The following is an 18080-nucleotide window of genomic DNA, read 5'->3' as shown; positions in this document are numbered from 1 at the left end:
CCAGGAAAACAGATCCATGTGCAATGTCTTCAAGGTACTGGCATAGCTCAGAGATATTGCTGGTTCAGTTCCAAACGACCATAATAAAGTAAATATCTCAATAAAGTGAGTTCAATGAAGTTTTTGTTTTCCCAGTGCATATAAAAGTTATGTTTGCACTATTCTGTAGTCTATTAAGCGAGCAATAGCATTATGTCTAAAACAACACTGTACCCACTTTAATTAAAAAATACTTTATTGCTAAAAAATGCTAATCATCATCTGAGCCTGTTGGAAAAATGGTACCAATGGATTTGCGCGGCTCAGGGTTGCCACAAACATTCAACTTGTAAAAAAACCCAAGACCAAACCCAAGATCTGCGAAAAGCAATAAAGTGAAGCCCAATAATACAAGGTATGCCTGTGTTTAAAAGCAAAGTAAAAATGTATCTGGAGGAGTGTTCAGAGGATTAGAACATTATTTTCACTTCATATTTTAGAAAACATGTAATTCTAGGGGATCTCAGCTGAATGGTTTTCTGCTAGTTTGCTACCCAGGTCTTTTTTTCTATGAGATAGAACTTTCTGTCTCATTCTGCAGGAGAGACACTGGGTAGCTATTACGATGACCAAGTTACTATTTTATTGCCTCTTCTTGGGGTTGACATGGTAGGGTTCTGGCTGCCTCCTAGGCAGTCGAGTCCAGGTAGAAATCTCATGACCCCTTCTCTCGTCTTTTTCTTGTACAGATCAGAGGCAACATAACTGGAACAAAGAAGCTCACAGATTTTAGGTATGTAATTGAGAATTCTTCAAAATTAATTCATCAGTGATATTGATGACCTGAAGAGCCTGTACTCTAGTTTGTTATTTCTACTTTGTGAACCAAACTATGATAGCCTAGGTATATTTATCACTAGGTTAGGATTAAAGCAGACGGAAGCTAATACTATTGATAAATAACCAATCATATTTAATCCTCTGGATTTCCCTTGAAAATGGATTTGTGGTGGTGATTACTTCTCAGTAAGAGAGTTGTATAGTAAAGCAATTTATTTATGGAATTATCTTTTTTGACTCCCTCAATGATCAGGAATGTACCACAATTATCAAAGTATCATAGGATTATAATTATATGAAAAATCTATTTTGTAAGCAACTATGTGTTTAGATGCCTGATAGTAAATTGAATGCTCTAGATGGAAGGAATTTACTGATCTAAATTGACCAATAATTAAAATAAAATATATTTAATATTATGATATAAAAATAAAATAATCTTAAGGTGTTTCTGCTTTTAAAGTTCAAAACTGACGATCTGGGCAGGGGCGGAATTCTTTGAATGTGTGTAATTTTTCTCATTAGTCCTTTTATTTTTCTATTTGTAAAATGATTTGAAAGAATTATGTGTTTTGGCGCCTGACTGGGAAATACATTTCTAGTTTGGTTTAACTCCCTTTTACGACAAAATACAACCCTAAACTTGCTGGGGAATGAAAGGGAAGCATTCTTTTCACAGCTATCTACAAAGGACACATCCTTTTGTGACTCCATGGATATAACTGAAATTCTGGTACATTTTCTGAAAATATTAGTATATTAACTTAAGGGCTATTTTTCTCTGTGAGCCAAGCAACAGTGATAATAATCACTATTTCTCCCAGTATATTCTTCATATCATTTAAAATTTTCTTGCAGCTGTCTTTGAAACACTGTTACTTTCTTTTTTGGTGCCTCTTCCCCTTTCGTAGCTGTTAAAATCCATGGTTCCCGTTGTCTCAACTCATTGTAAAAAAAATTAGTTTTGGTGAATATCTTAGCTGTTCAGAGTCTTCAAATATATATATATATCTAATGCTTACGCACGTGTGTACTAAAATAAGCATTTATTGATGAGACAGATTGTCTAGCTCAGTCAGTAGGCCTCCCATGTTGCCCACTCTACTAAAGAATGCTCTATTTGCCATAACAGTTGATATTTCATTGAGGAATTTTAAGTGATACTTTTCATATGCATACATTTCCTGGATGGTTTACAAAACTGGTTACCTTAAGATGTTGACAAAAATGGGTGGATTTTACCGTCTTCAAAATGATCCTGATCCTCAGATTTGTGGCCTCCCCTTGCAACAGGTATCTAGAAAAAGACTGGTTTGCCATTAAAAAAAGGTGTATTATGAGGAAACCCTGCATTGGGTGAAAGACTGGGTTAGATAAACTCTATGTATGGTCTCTGGCTATACAAAACTTGATTTTATGGAAGGCTATACCTAGCTATGCCACCCATGACCAAATTAGATGATCTGAGTCTTGTCAATCATAGAAATCTTGCGTTGAGCAAATCAGGGACACAGCATAACACTGAGGAGGGCAGGGTCTGGGTTCAAACTCAGACGGCCTGGGTTTGAACCTTGTCTCTCACACTAGCTGTGTGACTTTGGTTGCATCACTTAATCCTATGCGCCTCACTTTGCTCACTTGTTAAATGGAGATCATCATAGTACCTCATAAAGCTGGTGCGAGGATCTACTGAGTTAGTATGACTAGAGCTCCTAGAACAATACTTGGTATATAGCTAGGTGGTCAAGAAACGTTAGTTACGATGGCGATGGAGAAACACTGCTGTCAACAGCTGAGGCATCTGTGCATCTCGGAGATTTTATGCATTTGGCACGAATCCCCCCAAATTAATGACCTTTAAGAATGAAGCACATATGGCAATGATTTGGGCAAGGTCCCAACAGCCTATTTCTCTTGGTGTCCTTATACACTGATTGTCTTTGTCCCACCTGAAGCCAACAGGAAGGCAAAGCTTAACTCTTCACTGCTTTCTCCTTATACCAACACGTGACTGTCGCTCCCATCACGCTCCTTCCCTCTACTTTCAAGGCTCCATCTTCCATCTTCCTCTCATTACCTCCTGCACTTCTGGAGTCCAGATTTTACAAGGGGCTTATTATGGTATTTTTCCAGCCAAGCTAGATGTTTACCTAAAAGAAAGTCTTGAACCAGCTTCTGGGACAATAAAATGTCCTCTGACTTAACGCAAAAGCATATAATTGATTTTCATCTTTCCCATTGTCATTAAGCAATAATGAAGGACCACTGCCTACAAAGTTGCTCTGATATATTACAGGAATAGTTCTTAGTCGAAGTGCCAGTAGTGGGAGAAAACAGTATATATTTAGTACTTATTCATGTGTGTTTAAATTCCTGGCCTCATGATTATTTTGAATTCTGCACAGAATTCTGTATTTTATTTTCACTTTGAAAAAAATTATGGGGAAATACACAGACCATAAAACTTACAGTCTAGACCTTTTATAGTGTATGGTTCAGTGGTATTAAACACATTTATATTGTTGCAAGACCATCACCCCTATCCATCCCCATAACTCTTTTTTTTTTTTTATCCTGGAGAACTGCATTTTTATACCTATTAAACCATAACTCTTCGTTAACCCTTCCCCACAGCCCTTGAAAACACCATTATACTTTCTGTCCTTATGATTTCGACTATTCTAAGTATTTCCTATGAATGGAATCATATAGTATTTGCCTTTTTGTGACTGGAGTAGTTTCACTTAGCATAATATCCTCAAAGTCCACCCATGTTGTAGCATATTGCAGAATTTCATTTTTAAAGCTGAATAATATTCTACTGTCTGCATATACACCACATTTTACCTGTCCACTTATCCAGCGATGGGCACTTGGGCTGCTTCGGCGTTTTAGCTGGCACGGATACGAATGCACAAATACCTGAGGCCTTGCTTCAACACTTTTGCCCATATCCCCAGAAGTGGGATTGATGGATCACGTGGTAATTCTAGTTCTAACTTTTTGTAGAACTGCCATCCTGGTAATTCTAGTTCTAACTTTTTGTAGAACTGCCATCCTGTTTTCCACAGTGGCTGTACCTCCTTACATTCTCACCCACAGTAGTCCCAGAATTCTTAAGTATGGTCTGCTTGCCTAATTATTTTGACATTTTCCTACTGGGCAGAGCATATTGTAAAGTTTTATGTGAATACATTTTGAAAACAAGGTTCTATTTTTCCTCTTCTTTTTTCTCTCCCTGTGCTTCTGAGAGTTATGTTCTAAGACCTACTGCATGTTAATTTATGTTACCAGGTGATTCAGAGTGTCAGTGGACTTTTCCCAGAACAGGAACATGTGATGCCAAGTTTCATACCGCAAATGGAAAAGCAACTTGTACTCCAAGGATTTCTTGGATGATTTGAAAATGAGCTCTATGTTAAAATCCTGTGTGCTGCCAGTAGAGGAATAGATGACCACATGTGTTTTCTTCTCGAAGGCTTGTAATATTTTTGCACAAAATACACCAATGTAAACAGGAATGGGGACAACTAGATTACAAAGAGAGGATTGGCTAGCTGAAGAAATAATTAGAGAGAGGTTATTTTTTGAAAGAGAATTTGCAAGCTTTTCAAATTATCAAGAGGACAGGTTAATAACTGAGCTATCACTTTTTCTGGTTAATTACATCTGTGCTTTCTTAAATTTGGTTCAAAAATATGAAGATAGCTTTCTAAGAGATAGAATCCAATGCCCAAACTGATAGGTATTAGCTAAAAATCTCAAAAATATTTTGAGGTTATTACCACAAATCAATAGGGCACCTTTCCAGAAAGGTTTTGTTGTTGTTTTTTTTGCATTTATTGTTTATGTGCAGTGGGAGGAGAGGGTGGGAGGGATGAGCTTACTCTGGAGCAAGTGGTTTATTGTTGACAGACTTTTCATTTTCCCTGAGTTCATTATCCTCCATAGAAATGTAAATGCCCTTCCTCATAAAGCCACCTTCCAAGCAAAGTATTCAGAAGAGGGGCTAAACTATTGATTTTTGAGAGATCTGTGCTATACATTCTGATATAAACTTTACATAGATTATATGTATTGCACATATTTTTTTGTCATTCATTTGCTTCCTTTTATAATCCCTAAGATTGTCCTTTGATGAATAGAAATTCTTAATTTTGGCGTGTTTTAACTTATTAAGCTTTCCCTTTATGGTTAGAGCCAATGGGGAAAACAGTATTTTCAAATAAATATACTGAGACAATTTGTTATTAATTTAAAAGCTGAATCTTTATTCTTATTTGAAACCATAATAAAAAATCAATTGTAAGTAGATTGTAGATCCAATATGAAAGGCAAAACACCCCAAACGTTATAGAAGAAAAGGTAAGATAATAGGCTATGTACACAGGATAATAAAATTAACAGCAAAGAAAAAGCAATTACCATAGTCATCTTCACCATCTGGAGTCGTCCAATTAATGAACAGAACATATCCTTCCATTTATTTATATCTTTAATTTCTTTTGATAGTGTTTTATAGATTTCTTCATAGAAACATTGGGCTTTTGTTGAATTCATTCTAATGTATTTGGAATTTAATGATGTTCCTCTATATGCATCTTCTTAAAATATTTATTTTCATGCTTTTTCTTGCTGATATGTAAAAATGTTATTGGGTTTTACCTGTTGGCCTTGTACTGGCAACCCTTCTATGTCCGGTTTTTAGTTTTAATACTTCATGGGTAGATTGTCACATGTAAAATCATATCATCTGAAAATATTGACAGTCTTTTTATATTTCTTACTGCTTTTTAAAATGAGCACTTCTAATGCAATGTTCTTGAATTATAATGAGCATCTTTGGTTTATTCCTAATACCAAAGAAAAGGGTTCAACATTTCACCATCAAATACATGGTAGAGGAAGTAAGGACCCCCGTAGTGACTGCAGATAAAGGGGTGAGAATCTCTTTGTTTTGCCAGTGAGAGGAAATTGGGAAAGGCTGGGCTTGGCTGGGCTTGGCTGGGCTGGGCTGGGCTGGGCTTGGCTGGGCTGGGCTGGGCTGGGCAGTCCACCTCTGACCCATGTGGTTTCAGATGAAGAGGTGGGACAGGAGGATTAATTCCAAGATCACTACCGCATCCACATATCTGGAGCCTTGGAGTTTCTTGGCTTCTCCTTCTCCCCACGATGCTTCATTCTTCTGGGACTATCTACATGGCTTGACTTTTACAACACGGTGGCCTCAATACAACTGAATTCTGTAAATGTCTTCTGGCTGCCCCTAGAACAAGCATTCCTCTCAGATCTAAAGTTCTATGAGTTAGAGTCCATGAGCTCATATAAATTACAGTTGAGCCTATCTATTTAATTAGAAAACAATTTCCAATATAATGGTTTAACACAAACAAATGTCAATAGTATGAGGTAAAGAAAAAAATAGGTGATTCCATATTTTGATGACAGAGTTTTACTTTTGAGGTTAGATGAAGGACAGTGGGAGGATGGCAGGCACATAGCTGAACGTGAGGAGGTGGGTATAAAACAGCGCTGTGTGTAGGTGAGGTGCGAGTGTGAACGCGAGTATGAAACGAATAGAGTGGGTTGGCCACAGGAAGCTGGGCAGACCACAGGAAGCTGGCTGGAAAATAACCCCCAAATGTCTCTGGCTTTACTTAATTACAAGCAAGAATAAAAAGACCCAAAGACAAATGGAAAATCTCACACACAAAGTCTATAAAGGGATGGAAACAAAAAATAAGCACCTGTGTTCAGGGAAAGGAGAAACAACATGGCTGGCCAATTGCAATCTCACTTTTGTATTCTCAGAACTTGATGCAGTAAGAGAGAGTCCAATTAAAATACATTCTTTTGTAAAGCTTGGATTTCTGGGTTTATAATTCTGGTTGTAATGCTCTGTTGAAATAAAAAGAATGTTAAATTAGGAAGTCAGAGTGATGTTTCAGTCTTTGGTCTCAAGCTAAACGGTGTACTTACACTCCTGTCCACTAGGTGTCTCTTTGCTTACATGTTATAATTCCAGAGAGAGAGCTCATCTGTTGCTGAAGGCAATGGTTTATACGGATTGTGTCAACAAATGTCTCAATTTTGGGCTATTTAAGAATGACTTTAATTTAATAATCCCTCCTAAAGAATAAGTAGATGTGTCCTGGCTCCATTGCTCACTCTTGCTTTAGAAATTTTAGAGACGTTAACCCAGAATTGTCAGCAGATGCAGAACTCAGGTGCTTGTACCAGGGTTGTTGGCAGGCTGCAATGGATAGAAGCTTTAGACTCAATAGCCTGCCCATTCAGGATTCCGACCAGGAAACCAGCCCCACATTATTTCTGAATGAAGCCTTGGCAAGGATGCTTGATTCCAAAACAAACTGCGTTTGGCTCTCCAATGTCTCTTTCCAGGAGCTGTATGCCTCGCTGATCAGACCCTTCAAAATACCAGTGACTGTTGATCTGTGGTCCCACATGTGGCCCTTTGGGTACAAGATATCATGGCTGTGAGTCACATAAGGCCCCTCTGGAGTGTCCAAATTTGGTGTAGAGTTTACTCACTCTAAGTTGTCTTAAAGTAGAGGCAGGATTAATATATAAATCAACAGATATTTATTAGGCGCCCATTGTATGCCTGGCCTGGAGCATCTACAAGAATTACTAGACTCGTTAATTCCTTAAAAATGTAATGGATTTTACTGTTTGCAGAAAAATTAAGCATACTGCTAAGGAGAAGTTGAAAAGGCAAAGATTATTATAAGACAGCCATTTTCAACCTTTTTCATCTCATGGCACACCTAAACCAATTATAAAATTCTGCGGCACACCACAAAGTATAATGTTTGCTGGTATGACAAAAAATAGGTATAATTTTGATTCAACCACACTGGATGGCTATTGTTATGTTGGCTGTTGTCATTTTTTTTAAATCTGATAATCTAAGGGCAAAGAGGTCGGTGTCCCTGACTGAATAGGTATTGCATGTTTTAAAATTTTTTGCAGCACAACGGTTGAAAATCGCTGTTATAAGAGACAGCTCTGCTAATGTCCAAAGTGCCCTGAGCTTGGAGTTTGAAAACCTGAATTCAAATTCTGACTTTGTAACTAACTAGCTCTGTAAAGTACTTACTCTACTTGTTCTGTATGTTAGCTTCTTCATTTGTAAAAGTAGAGGTAATATTATTTTACAGAGTTGATGTGAAGGTGGAAAACAGTTCGCAATAATTCTGCCAAATATCATTAAAAGAGCCACCAAGAGAAGCCACTCTATTAGTGGTAAAGGCAGCCTTTCCCATTTTCAGGCGCAGCAGTTTCATTCCGCACGGTCTCTACCTCTCTGGTCTGAATAGGCCTGGGACAATACCTTTGCAAAATCACAGTCCCCGTTAAAGTGATATTTCCCAATGAAAGAGCCAATCGGACAAAAGAGGAATTTTAGCTCCAACTCCAGTGCAACTGGTGCAAACAGTAGTTAGCTTTTATAACAGTTTCCTTCTGCGGGCTTCCTTCCAGCCAGCAGTGGTCCTGAGGCCGAGGCCACTTCCACGCAGGGTGCTCTTATTCACCGGGATGTAAAGAGTGCTCAGTGGGAGGCTGTCTGTTGAAGCTGCATTAAAGTGATTGGTGCCTCAGAGCAGTGTGCACGACATTCTAGATTTCACAGGCAGACAACGTACCATCTTCCAAAGACAGAAAATAAATCATTATTCATGGGGAGGAACTTAGAGTTGCAAATTACAGAAAGGTAAGGGCCATCCAAATGTGCCACTCTTGTCTGGCCCAGTTCAGCACTCAGTATCTGCTGTCACCCCACAGGCCGGGCCAAAGAGAACCTAGGAATCAGGTGGTGTTACGTAGGGGTTGCCATGGCAGGGAACCAAGGTATGCGCATGCGACAGGCTGTGGTGGGCCTAAGCACGGCTGCTCTGCCTAGGGGCTGCCGGTGCTCCCTTGGCCTCCTCATCGGGCTGCTGGCGCCTTCCCTATGTGATGCAGTTTCCTGGGGCTAGTACTCACCATGAGTAGGCTCCTTGGGTTCTGATCACAAATCTCTTAAATGGGGCCTAAGCATGAAGCTGATTTGGACCTTACGGTGACTGGCTCCTTCCTGGAAGTTCCTTGGATCTCTGTCCCTGGACTAGGAGAGGAGGCAGGTGCCATTCAGGTTTTACTTGCACTGGGGCACAGGGCTGCTGGTATGGTGTGTGTGTGTGTGGGGGGGGTATGTGCAAGTGTGTTTTGCCTGGCTCCTGCCTATATAAATAATTCAAATACCCAAAAGTCACAGTGTTAGCCTGACTCTGGAGGGCTGGTGGGAACAATCAGGGGATTGGTATCTCATCATTGACAATTGTGAGAGAAGAAAGCAATGTACAGACCATGTACTATAGAAATCTACACCCGAAACCTATATAATCTTATTAACCAATGCCACCCCAATAAATCTAATAAAAAAGAAAATAAATATTTTTAAAGAAGAGATCAGAATTAATCCCATAGAAATGAGGCCCCGTGCTCTTTGGGCATCTGGTCGACTCCACGCCCTGGTGAAGGAGAAATGCCTCAGTTGGGAGTAATGGGCACAGGGCACACATGGGTGGCACCCTGCTATGGCCTCAGGGCAGATCGGAAGGGCCCTGCCTGCCCAAGTGTAAGGGCATGCTGTGGGTGCAGGCCATACTTTTGAAGTTTTGGTTCTGGATGGCAGCAGAAGGGCAGAGGACCCCTCCAGTCCAGAGATGCAAGGAGCTTCATGCCTCCGTGAGGCGTATGGCCAACACCCATTTGTGTTTGGTGCAGGTTCTTCCAGGAAAAAGCAGCAGATTGTTCGAGATCTCTTGTTTGCTGCCTACTTGTTACTATGGTAAAATAGTCCTTTCAGAGCAGAGATTGACATTGGCTGAAGGAAGGGGTTTCCCCCCTTAGATTTGTGGAGTTTTATGTCTAAGCCTTGACTGTCGGGACTGACAGTTTACGTGGGAATGCACAAAAAAAGAGTAAGGAAGAAGCTGCCAATCTCCCCAGACAATGCATCACGGTATTTAGTGGTGTTAAAAATAAAGTGATTTTAACCATCAGTTTCTATGGAAAAAAGCTCTGGGATGGACCTGGACAGCATTATGCTAAGTGAGATAAGCCAGGCAGAGAAAGACAAACACCATGTGATTTCACTCATATGTGGAATCTAATGGACAAAACAAACTAGCAAACAAAACAGAAACAGACTCATAGAGACAGAGAACAGACTGACAGCTGTCGGGGGGGAGGGGGTTGGGGGGCTCGGCGAAAAGGGTGGAGGGATTAAGCAGAGCAAAGAAAAATGCCCATTGACACAGAGAAGAGCATGGTGGTTACCAGAGGGAAGGGCATGGGGAGGGGGGTGGGGGTGGAAGAGGGTGTAGGGGCCATAAATGGTCACGGAAGGAGACTTGACTTGGGCCGGTGAACTCGCAATACAATATGCAGATGATGTACCCGAAACCTGGATAATTTTATTAACCAATGTCACCCCAATAAATTCAACTAAGAAAAGCTGTGGCTCTTAAAGCCGTCAGTCAGTTCACCCTCAAAGTGGAGAGACAGAGGCAAAGCAATGCAGCAAAACGAGTGGAAGGTTAACCATAAAAAAGAGAAAATAAATTAAAAAGAAAGAATGAGACTCTTAAAACATGCAATAAATGAACTGGAATCAGAGTGACAATGGAGCTTAAATTTAAAAGAAAAAAAATTGGAACTACTGTGGATAAAGCCATTTTCTACTTCCCCACATTTCCTGGATAAAGTAACAACCCCAGGCCGCCCCCAGCGCACACCCTGCGCCTGTGCCCACCGGGAAGTCGCCTGGCATTTTGCCTTCACCTCTCCTGTTCTGCCTTGACAAGCAGATCTCCTGCTAACTGGCAAAACGAATGGATTATTCCATGCCCGTTGCTCATCTGGGCGAGCAAAGATGAGTTTCCTGCCCTGCTTCCCCGGCGCTTCTCGGGGGGAGCATCGTTTCACCGAACGCGCTGGCTCGGAGACGGCCCTCGGCGCTGGCTAGGTGGGCGCCCGACTGCCGGGCGTTAGGGCTCGCTGGCGACTGAGGCTTCTGCCTCCAGAATAACCCGCCTTCTCTTCCCTCCTTAGCTCTGGTTTTTGGATTAAGAGTAATTCACACTGTCTGCCTGTATTCAGGAACTTTCTTCCTATAAATCCATTTGTTGCTCTGAGAATGTCTTGTCATATGTCATTTTAAAAGATAAACATGTTGTGAATGAAAAATGGCTTTTTAAGATTTAACTCAGAGTTATGTTCTTTTCACTTAAGGCTCTGTAAAAAAGAGAATAAATCTAACCCAGAGTTTATTTCAGTTGGAAAAGTTATCTCTATTTCACATTAACTTGTCTTCTTTGAAAGAGAACTGTGAAGACGTTAACCAAGAGCCTCATTTTCCTGCACCACCTTAAAGAGTATAATGTCTGTTGGGGGTAATCAAGGCAGTTACTTTTGGATCAGTTGAACCTAAACTCCTTTTAGTGAATTATGTTTTAGTTCTCAAAAAAATACTAATTGCACTAGCAATGGCCATCTTTATCAATAGAGCATTTGTTGCATATTGATAGTCTTGGTTTATTTTCTCATTTTCAAACTATATTGGACCATAGTCCATATATCTGACTTAACTGACAAAATAGTTTATAAAATAATTGCAGGAATAAACTGCATTTTGTTTGTACCTAAAACAAAATGGAATGATTCTTCACCAGTGTCTTAATCAGTTCGGGGTGCTATAATAAAATACCGTAAACTTTAGGAGTGGCTTCTTAATAATAGAAATTTATTTCTCACAGTCTAGAGGCTGGAAGTCCAACATCATGGCACCAGCATGGTCAGTTCTGGTGAGAGCCTTCTACTGGGTTGCAGAATCCTGTCTCTCATTGTGTCCTCACATGGAGGAAAGACTGCTAGCTCTTTGGCCTCTTCTTAGGGCACTAATCCCATTTATGAGGGCTCCACCCTCATGACCTAATTCCCTCCCCAAAGGCCAACCTACAAATACTATTACTTTGGGGATTAGATTTCAACCTATGGAATTTTTCTGTGTGGGGCAGGACACATTCAGTCCTTAACAACCAGTATATATTAAGGAAGATCTCTCTTTTATTTTTTTGAAATTAACTTTATCATTCATTTGATAATGAAATGTGTTTTCCACTTTTCAGTTACAGAGTTTATCAGAATACATTTTCTTTCATATCACAACCTTAAAAAAATGAATGACCTCCTTATTTTGGCTGAGTCTCATGCTGTGGTGTGTTAAATTGTCCCTTAAAGAAGGCAACTGTCTCCAGTATGGCTAAGAAAGCTATTCTCTCAAACTCTGAAACAAGGCACCAGAAATGTTGCTGGGAGAGTAGTTAGGGAGTTCCCTCAACCTTGAAGTGCAGAAGCTATTTTATTTGATGAAACTTGCTATCACACTTGCTCAAAGCCTTTAGTTGTGTGCTAATTCCATTAGGGAGGACAGTTTCCTATAACAAAGCTATTTCTAAGTAATTGCTCCTGTTGGAGGTAATTGCTACCACTCGCGGAGATTGCGTTGTGCCCTGTTTCCCATATGATATTTCATTTAATTCTCACAAAAATCCTAGGAGTTGGTTATTTCTGTCTAACAGATGAGGCATCTGCTATTCAGAGAAATTAAGTAATTTTCACAAGTTTCCATATTTAACAAGTGGCAGAGTGAAATCTGTTTGACAGATCTGTGTGTACAGCCGTTTTATAATATTGTTTTTGGTTGTGTAGCCATAACATAATTTGGAAACCCTATGTATCCACTTATGCTTTAAGTGGTCATTTAGAGTTTTTGTCATATGTTTAAAGTTGTTAAAGATCTAATTTCTGGCATATTATAAATCTTGATTGTAACAAACTTTAGATTTCTCTTTAAATATAACCAATTCAATAAAAATATCACAGAGATTTTATATGTCCCATTACTTTAAAAAAAAAGTTATACTATAGTGGGGAGTCAGATGTTAAAGAATCAATTGCAAAATTAATAATACAATTATGAGAATATCTATGAATAAAAGATAAGGTGCTAAGAGAGCATGTAAAAGGGGATTGATGTCTCATAGGATCAGGGAGCACTTTCTTGACTAAATGATATTTGGTCCGAGGGCTGAAAGATTAGATAGTATAAGCCATGTTGGGTGAGGGCTGTTGAAGAGCATGCGCAAAGGTTCTGAGACTGGCAGAAACATGTGTATGGAATTTTAAAAAAAGCTAGTAAGTCAGTGAAATGGAAAGCAAGTCATGAAAATGATCCAAGGTGGAGCTGGAGAGAAGACAGAGGCCAGGTAGAACAAAGCCTTCCATGTAGGAGATTTTCACATTTTTGTTCTTTATCTCAAAACTCAATGGCCATTGTAGAGATTTAAAAACAGAGATGAATAGTCAAGTGCATGAAGAAGCATCACTCTGGGCAAGAAAGAAAGCTGGGACATCAGCTAGGATGTTCATGGATTGGCCCAAGAAGGAGGTGCTCATGCTTTGGACTGGGTGGTAGCAATGGGTATAGACAGAGTGGACACACTTAAGAGATAGTTAGTAGGTAAAAAGATGCAATATGTACAAGAGAAATATTCCTCAAGATACAACAAAGGCTTAGTATCAATGACCAAAGCAGGGTCTTGACAACAAATCCCAATGCTTAGGGGAAGAATTAAAGATAATTTCTTTCCCTTCTTTCTTTCTTTCATCACCTCCTATGAATTTGGCACTTGTTTTACCATCAGTAAGCTGGCTGAGTGAAGGGATTCAGAATCCCACTGAAATAACAAAGTTGTCTGGGAGTGTGATCTATTAGTTCAAAGTCATTTTGACAACCCTTGCCTAAGCGGCGGCCTTCACTGGGCTTGGCCCTGGGGCATGAAGAAGACTAGGTCTTGGCCTCTACCTTTGACATTCCCATTATCCAACCAGGAGACCTCTCCACAGCATCATGGTATGACTACCACAGACCCCGAGGAGCTAGTTGTGGACTGTGTCCTGTGGGAGACGAGGGGGGAGCCAGGGTGGTACTGTGGTGGTTAAGGGAGCAGGATTTGGAGTCTGAGTTTGAGTTCAGAAATATTCATTTACTAATGTCCTCCTCTAAATTGCCTAAATTGTCTCATCTAAGATATGGGCCCAACAATAAATTATTCATAAAGTGGTCCTAACAATCGTATGTCATGATACATAAAAATCATCAATCACCATGCACATAGTAACTGCTTAAAAATGTAATATATTCAGCTATTGTATTATTACAGGGGAGAAGCTGGTCAGTCATCTGGGTGGAGTCAGGAAAAGTTACACAGAGATAGTTTATATCATGTTTAAAGGGCATATGCAGTTTACCTCTAATAGATGATTGCTTAAGGAATAAATGTTTTATACAATTAAACAACTTAGTGAGCATTTATTACATGCTAAACCCTGCTGTGAGCATTCTAAATATATTTTCTCACTTAATTCTTAGCTAGTCTTTAGAAGGAAATACTATTATTACCCCCATTTCACAGATGGGAGTCCTGAGGCCCCAAATATCAGTGACTTGCTCGAGATTACACAATAAATTGCCAAGCTTGGATTTAAATCCAGTCCAGACCAATCCAACGCTTCGCTCGTAGCTTCTACACGTTCTAAAAGCTGCTTTTTCGTTTTAACACTGAATTTTTTGGGGTGATGCTGGTTAACAAATTATGCAGGTCTCGGGTGCACAGTTCTACAACGCATCATCTGCATATTGCATCGTGGGCTCGCCCCTCAAAGTCAGGGCCCCTCCACCACCATTTACTCCTTTATACCTTCCTACCTTCCTCCACTTACCCCCCAGTCACTCGTCTGTAAGTTTCTTTACCCGACGGCGCTGCTGAATCCAAACCAACTCTTCCTTGTTATGTTTTTGCATAATCAATGCATACTAAAAATATATTGCTATAAAGAGTCAAAATATTTATAACATTTTATCTGAACATTTTTATTTTATAAATAAAAACTTAAAAAAATAGGTACAGAGCCCTGGCTGGGTGGCTCACTTGGCTGGAGTGTAGTCTCGCACACGAAGGCTGCAGGTTTGCTTTCCGGTCGGGCGCATGCCTAGGTTACACACACCCGACGGGGAATCGAACCTGCCGCCTTTTTGGTGTGCCGAATGGCGCTCTAACCAACTGAGCCACCCAGCCAGGGCTTAGTGTATTTTTTTTAAATAAACAGATTAAATTAAGTAAATTAAATCAAGTAAAAGACATTAATTAAATGTATCAGGTTTTTAAATTGTGGGTTTTCTCTTTGGCATTTTACAAATAAATGTTTTATTCACATTTATGTAATATAAATATGGCATTTTGGATATTAGAAAGGAGTATCCATTCTTCTCAAGTTGGGAGCCACTTGTATAAGAAATAGTCACACGGGCTATGGATCTGTGCTTGTGGTGTCACTAGGAAGAAATTGAAAGGCTTTGTGCTTTGGGGAGAGTTTCAGTGGCTTGTAGATGTTTAACGGGTTTCTTGCTTGTCAAAGTCTGAAAATATGAGATTTGTTTCTTCTGTTTTCATCTGCTTCTCTTGAAACCACAAGTGTGTGTTTTTCAGGTAATCCACTACAAAGTGTAATACATCAAAAGTGGCTCATCTCCATATGAAAGCTGGGACAGAGGCAGAGGAATGAGTTGTATTTTTGAAATTGTTTAGTAAATATCACCAGAATGATAGTAATGGATCCAGTAGTTCCACATCCTACATTGCGTGTTCATCATGAAGAGGGAAATGTTTTTACTTTTCAAAGATATATATCTATATCTATATATATAGATATAGATATATCTATATATATATATATAAAATACAATAATGAATGCATAAATAGTATTAGACTTGAAAGAATACTGACAGATGTGCAGATGAAATTCTGGCTTATTTTATAAACTCAGTTTTAAACAGTTAGTTTGTTGAGTTGTGTATTAAAACTCCATTTAATGAATTGCTTTTACTGTGAAATTTGTCAATTGGAATAGAAATGCCTATCACCCCCACCCCCAGGTTAAAGAGATACATGTTTTTATGAACCCTTTAACCCCACATTTATCCGAAATCTCTTTTGTCTTCTAGCTTTTGTTTCTACCAATTTGGAATCATACATGGCTTCAGATGGCAATGGTCTTCTTGTAAGTGCCCTTTGGAACACCCTGGATTTTAAATATTAATCATTAGTTTCATGGATGGGTAAAAAACTAGACAAGCTGATTTAAGTTTGGCTACGTAGTTATTTGTCCCCCACTTCATTAGCCACAGTGGAATTAAATGACCCTTTGTTAGGTTTCACGGTTTTCTTATGATCACCAAGCATTCAGACTCCTACCTATTTCCTTTTAAAGATCAAGGCACATACCCATGATTTTAATGTACTGTACACAAATTATTTCTGTTTTAAATGAACTGTGGTACCAGTGTAACCTCTCATGCAACCTCTATGGGAACAGATTCTGTTAATTATTACACTGAAATTGAAGGTTTCTTTTAAAATAATTTTATAGCCATAAATTTGCCTGAATTAGGTAAGTCAACTGAGCAAGTCTATTATTTCTAATAGATGAAAAAACGTAGGCAGGGAAAATCGAGGTGTTGATTAAGCAGCATGACATTTCCAACAGAAGGGGATGGGGGGGGGATTGTACGTGTGCATCTTCCCGCAAATCTGATGACCTCATGGTGGATCCATCGGTTAGGGTGTTTGGAGTAGAGCCAAGAGCAGAATCAGAAGTAGGGTGTTGAGAGAAGTTAGTATAGACTTCCTGCCAAATGGGGAACATGGACAATGGTTTCCTGCTGCAGACTAGAAAACAGATGTCAAGGAAGGTTGTGGTACTAGTGCTGGGAAAATTGAATCAGACAGCTCCTGGAAGGAACACCTTACTAAAAAGCAGGGCAGAAGAGAAATGATCTGCTTACTTTAACAATTTTTCATGCCAGAAATAGAGAAGGCAAGGAGAACACTTTAATTCTGATGCTAATTTTAAATGGGGAAAAACTGCTTGCTAGTGATACAGAATGGTGGAAACTTTGGGAGACAGGACTGCCAAAAGCTAAAAATGAAAACATGAATTATAGTCAGTCCTGTACCCTAGGAAATGAACCACCTGAAACCTGCGGAAATGGGTGGGTGTTGTTCGATAACAGAAATGGGATAATCACAGTAAAGACAGAGAACACCAACTGAGAATAAATGTGGCTGAAATTAGATATAAAAATATGTATACGGGAGGTTGAAGGAGGCCCCTATGGTCAAGGGCAAAAGCAGACAGATACCACCGATCTGTAAAGATGGAGTCAGGAAGACTAAAGTTCAGAGCATCCAAAGTGGATCCGATTTTTGAAAGAAGAAATGCATGTGATTATAAGCACACGGTGTGTGCTCTGCGGCAACGAAGAAGGCGGGTGAGGACTGGTGGAGCCTTGAGAAAGGCAGTGCAGAGCCTCCCTCTTACGTTGCTTCTCCTTTCCCACTGAAAGAATGCTTCAGAAGAAACAGAAATTATGAAAATAAGAGAACTCCTAAGCACTTCAAATTAATAAATCCCGTCACTCAATCATCCATCCATCCACTGAGACATTCTTTTAATGTTCACCGATGGCCTCTCCTGACTCTATCAGGCATCCGCCACTGACTAGGTAGGACCTGGAGATTTAATTGTGACTTAAGACAAGTTGAATTCTCCACATCTTATGAAAAAGCATAATGCTGGGTATTGGAACAAAGACTGAAGATCTGACTACCTAAGGATTAACATATCACCCATATAATTCTGTCTAGAGCCCTTACCACTGAACTGTGTCACCTGCTTCCCCTGGAACCCGGGCACAGGTGGGTTCTGTTTTTGTCGGAGGGAGCCCCGGCTGTGTGTGGGTCGCTCTCATTTCACGAGCCAACCTCCACGCCAGATGCAGTCGGCTCAGCTCTCGCTGCGCGTGTATTTGCCTGTTATTTCTGTCCCCGGCCCGTGCGCCTGGGCGGGCCTGCTTAGCGTCCCTCTTAAGCAGTTCCTCCAGCTGCTTTTCAGTGCTTACCCTGCTTTATCCGCCCATTCGGAAGATTCGTTCAATTTTCTGCTGTCATTTGCTGCCTAAATAAAACGTAGCACAGGAGGCCTGCTTTCTGCCAGGTAGCTCCGGCGGGCTCGACGCACCTGACCCAGGCACACCCAGACACGCTTCACGTCCACCACGCTGCGTTTAGCG

General features: G+C 40.0%; 1 protein-coding gene across 1 annotated transcript in view; it reads left to right on the top strand.

The window, feature by feature from the left end:
• IPCEF1 (interaction protein for cytohesin exchange factors 1) overlaps positions 1 to 18080 on the top strand; it is a 121864-nt gene that overhangs the window by 36438 nt on the left and 67346 nt on the right. Inside the window, exons 2-3 of the mRNA XM_081141415.1 lie at positions 729 to 772; positions 15954 to 16009. Coding sequence (XP_080997541.1) covers positions 15983 to 16009 — 27 coding nt within the window. The 5' untranslated portion in view covers positions 729 to 772; positions 15954 to 15982. The remainder of the gene's footprint in view (positions 1 to 728; positions 773 to 15953; positions 16010 to 18080) is intronic.

This window comes from Miniopterus schreibersii (genome assembly GCF_964146895.1).
Source record: "Miniopterus schreibersii genome assembly, chromosome: 6".
In the NCBI taxonomy this organism is placed as follows: domain Eukaryota; kingdom Metazoa; phylum Chordata; class Mammalia; order Chiroptera; family Miniopteridae; genus Miniopterus; species Miniopterus schreibersii.
The sequence above is the reverse complement of the archived record's forward strand: the minus strand, read 5'-3'. Positions and strand labels throughout refer to the sequence as shown.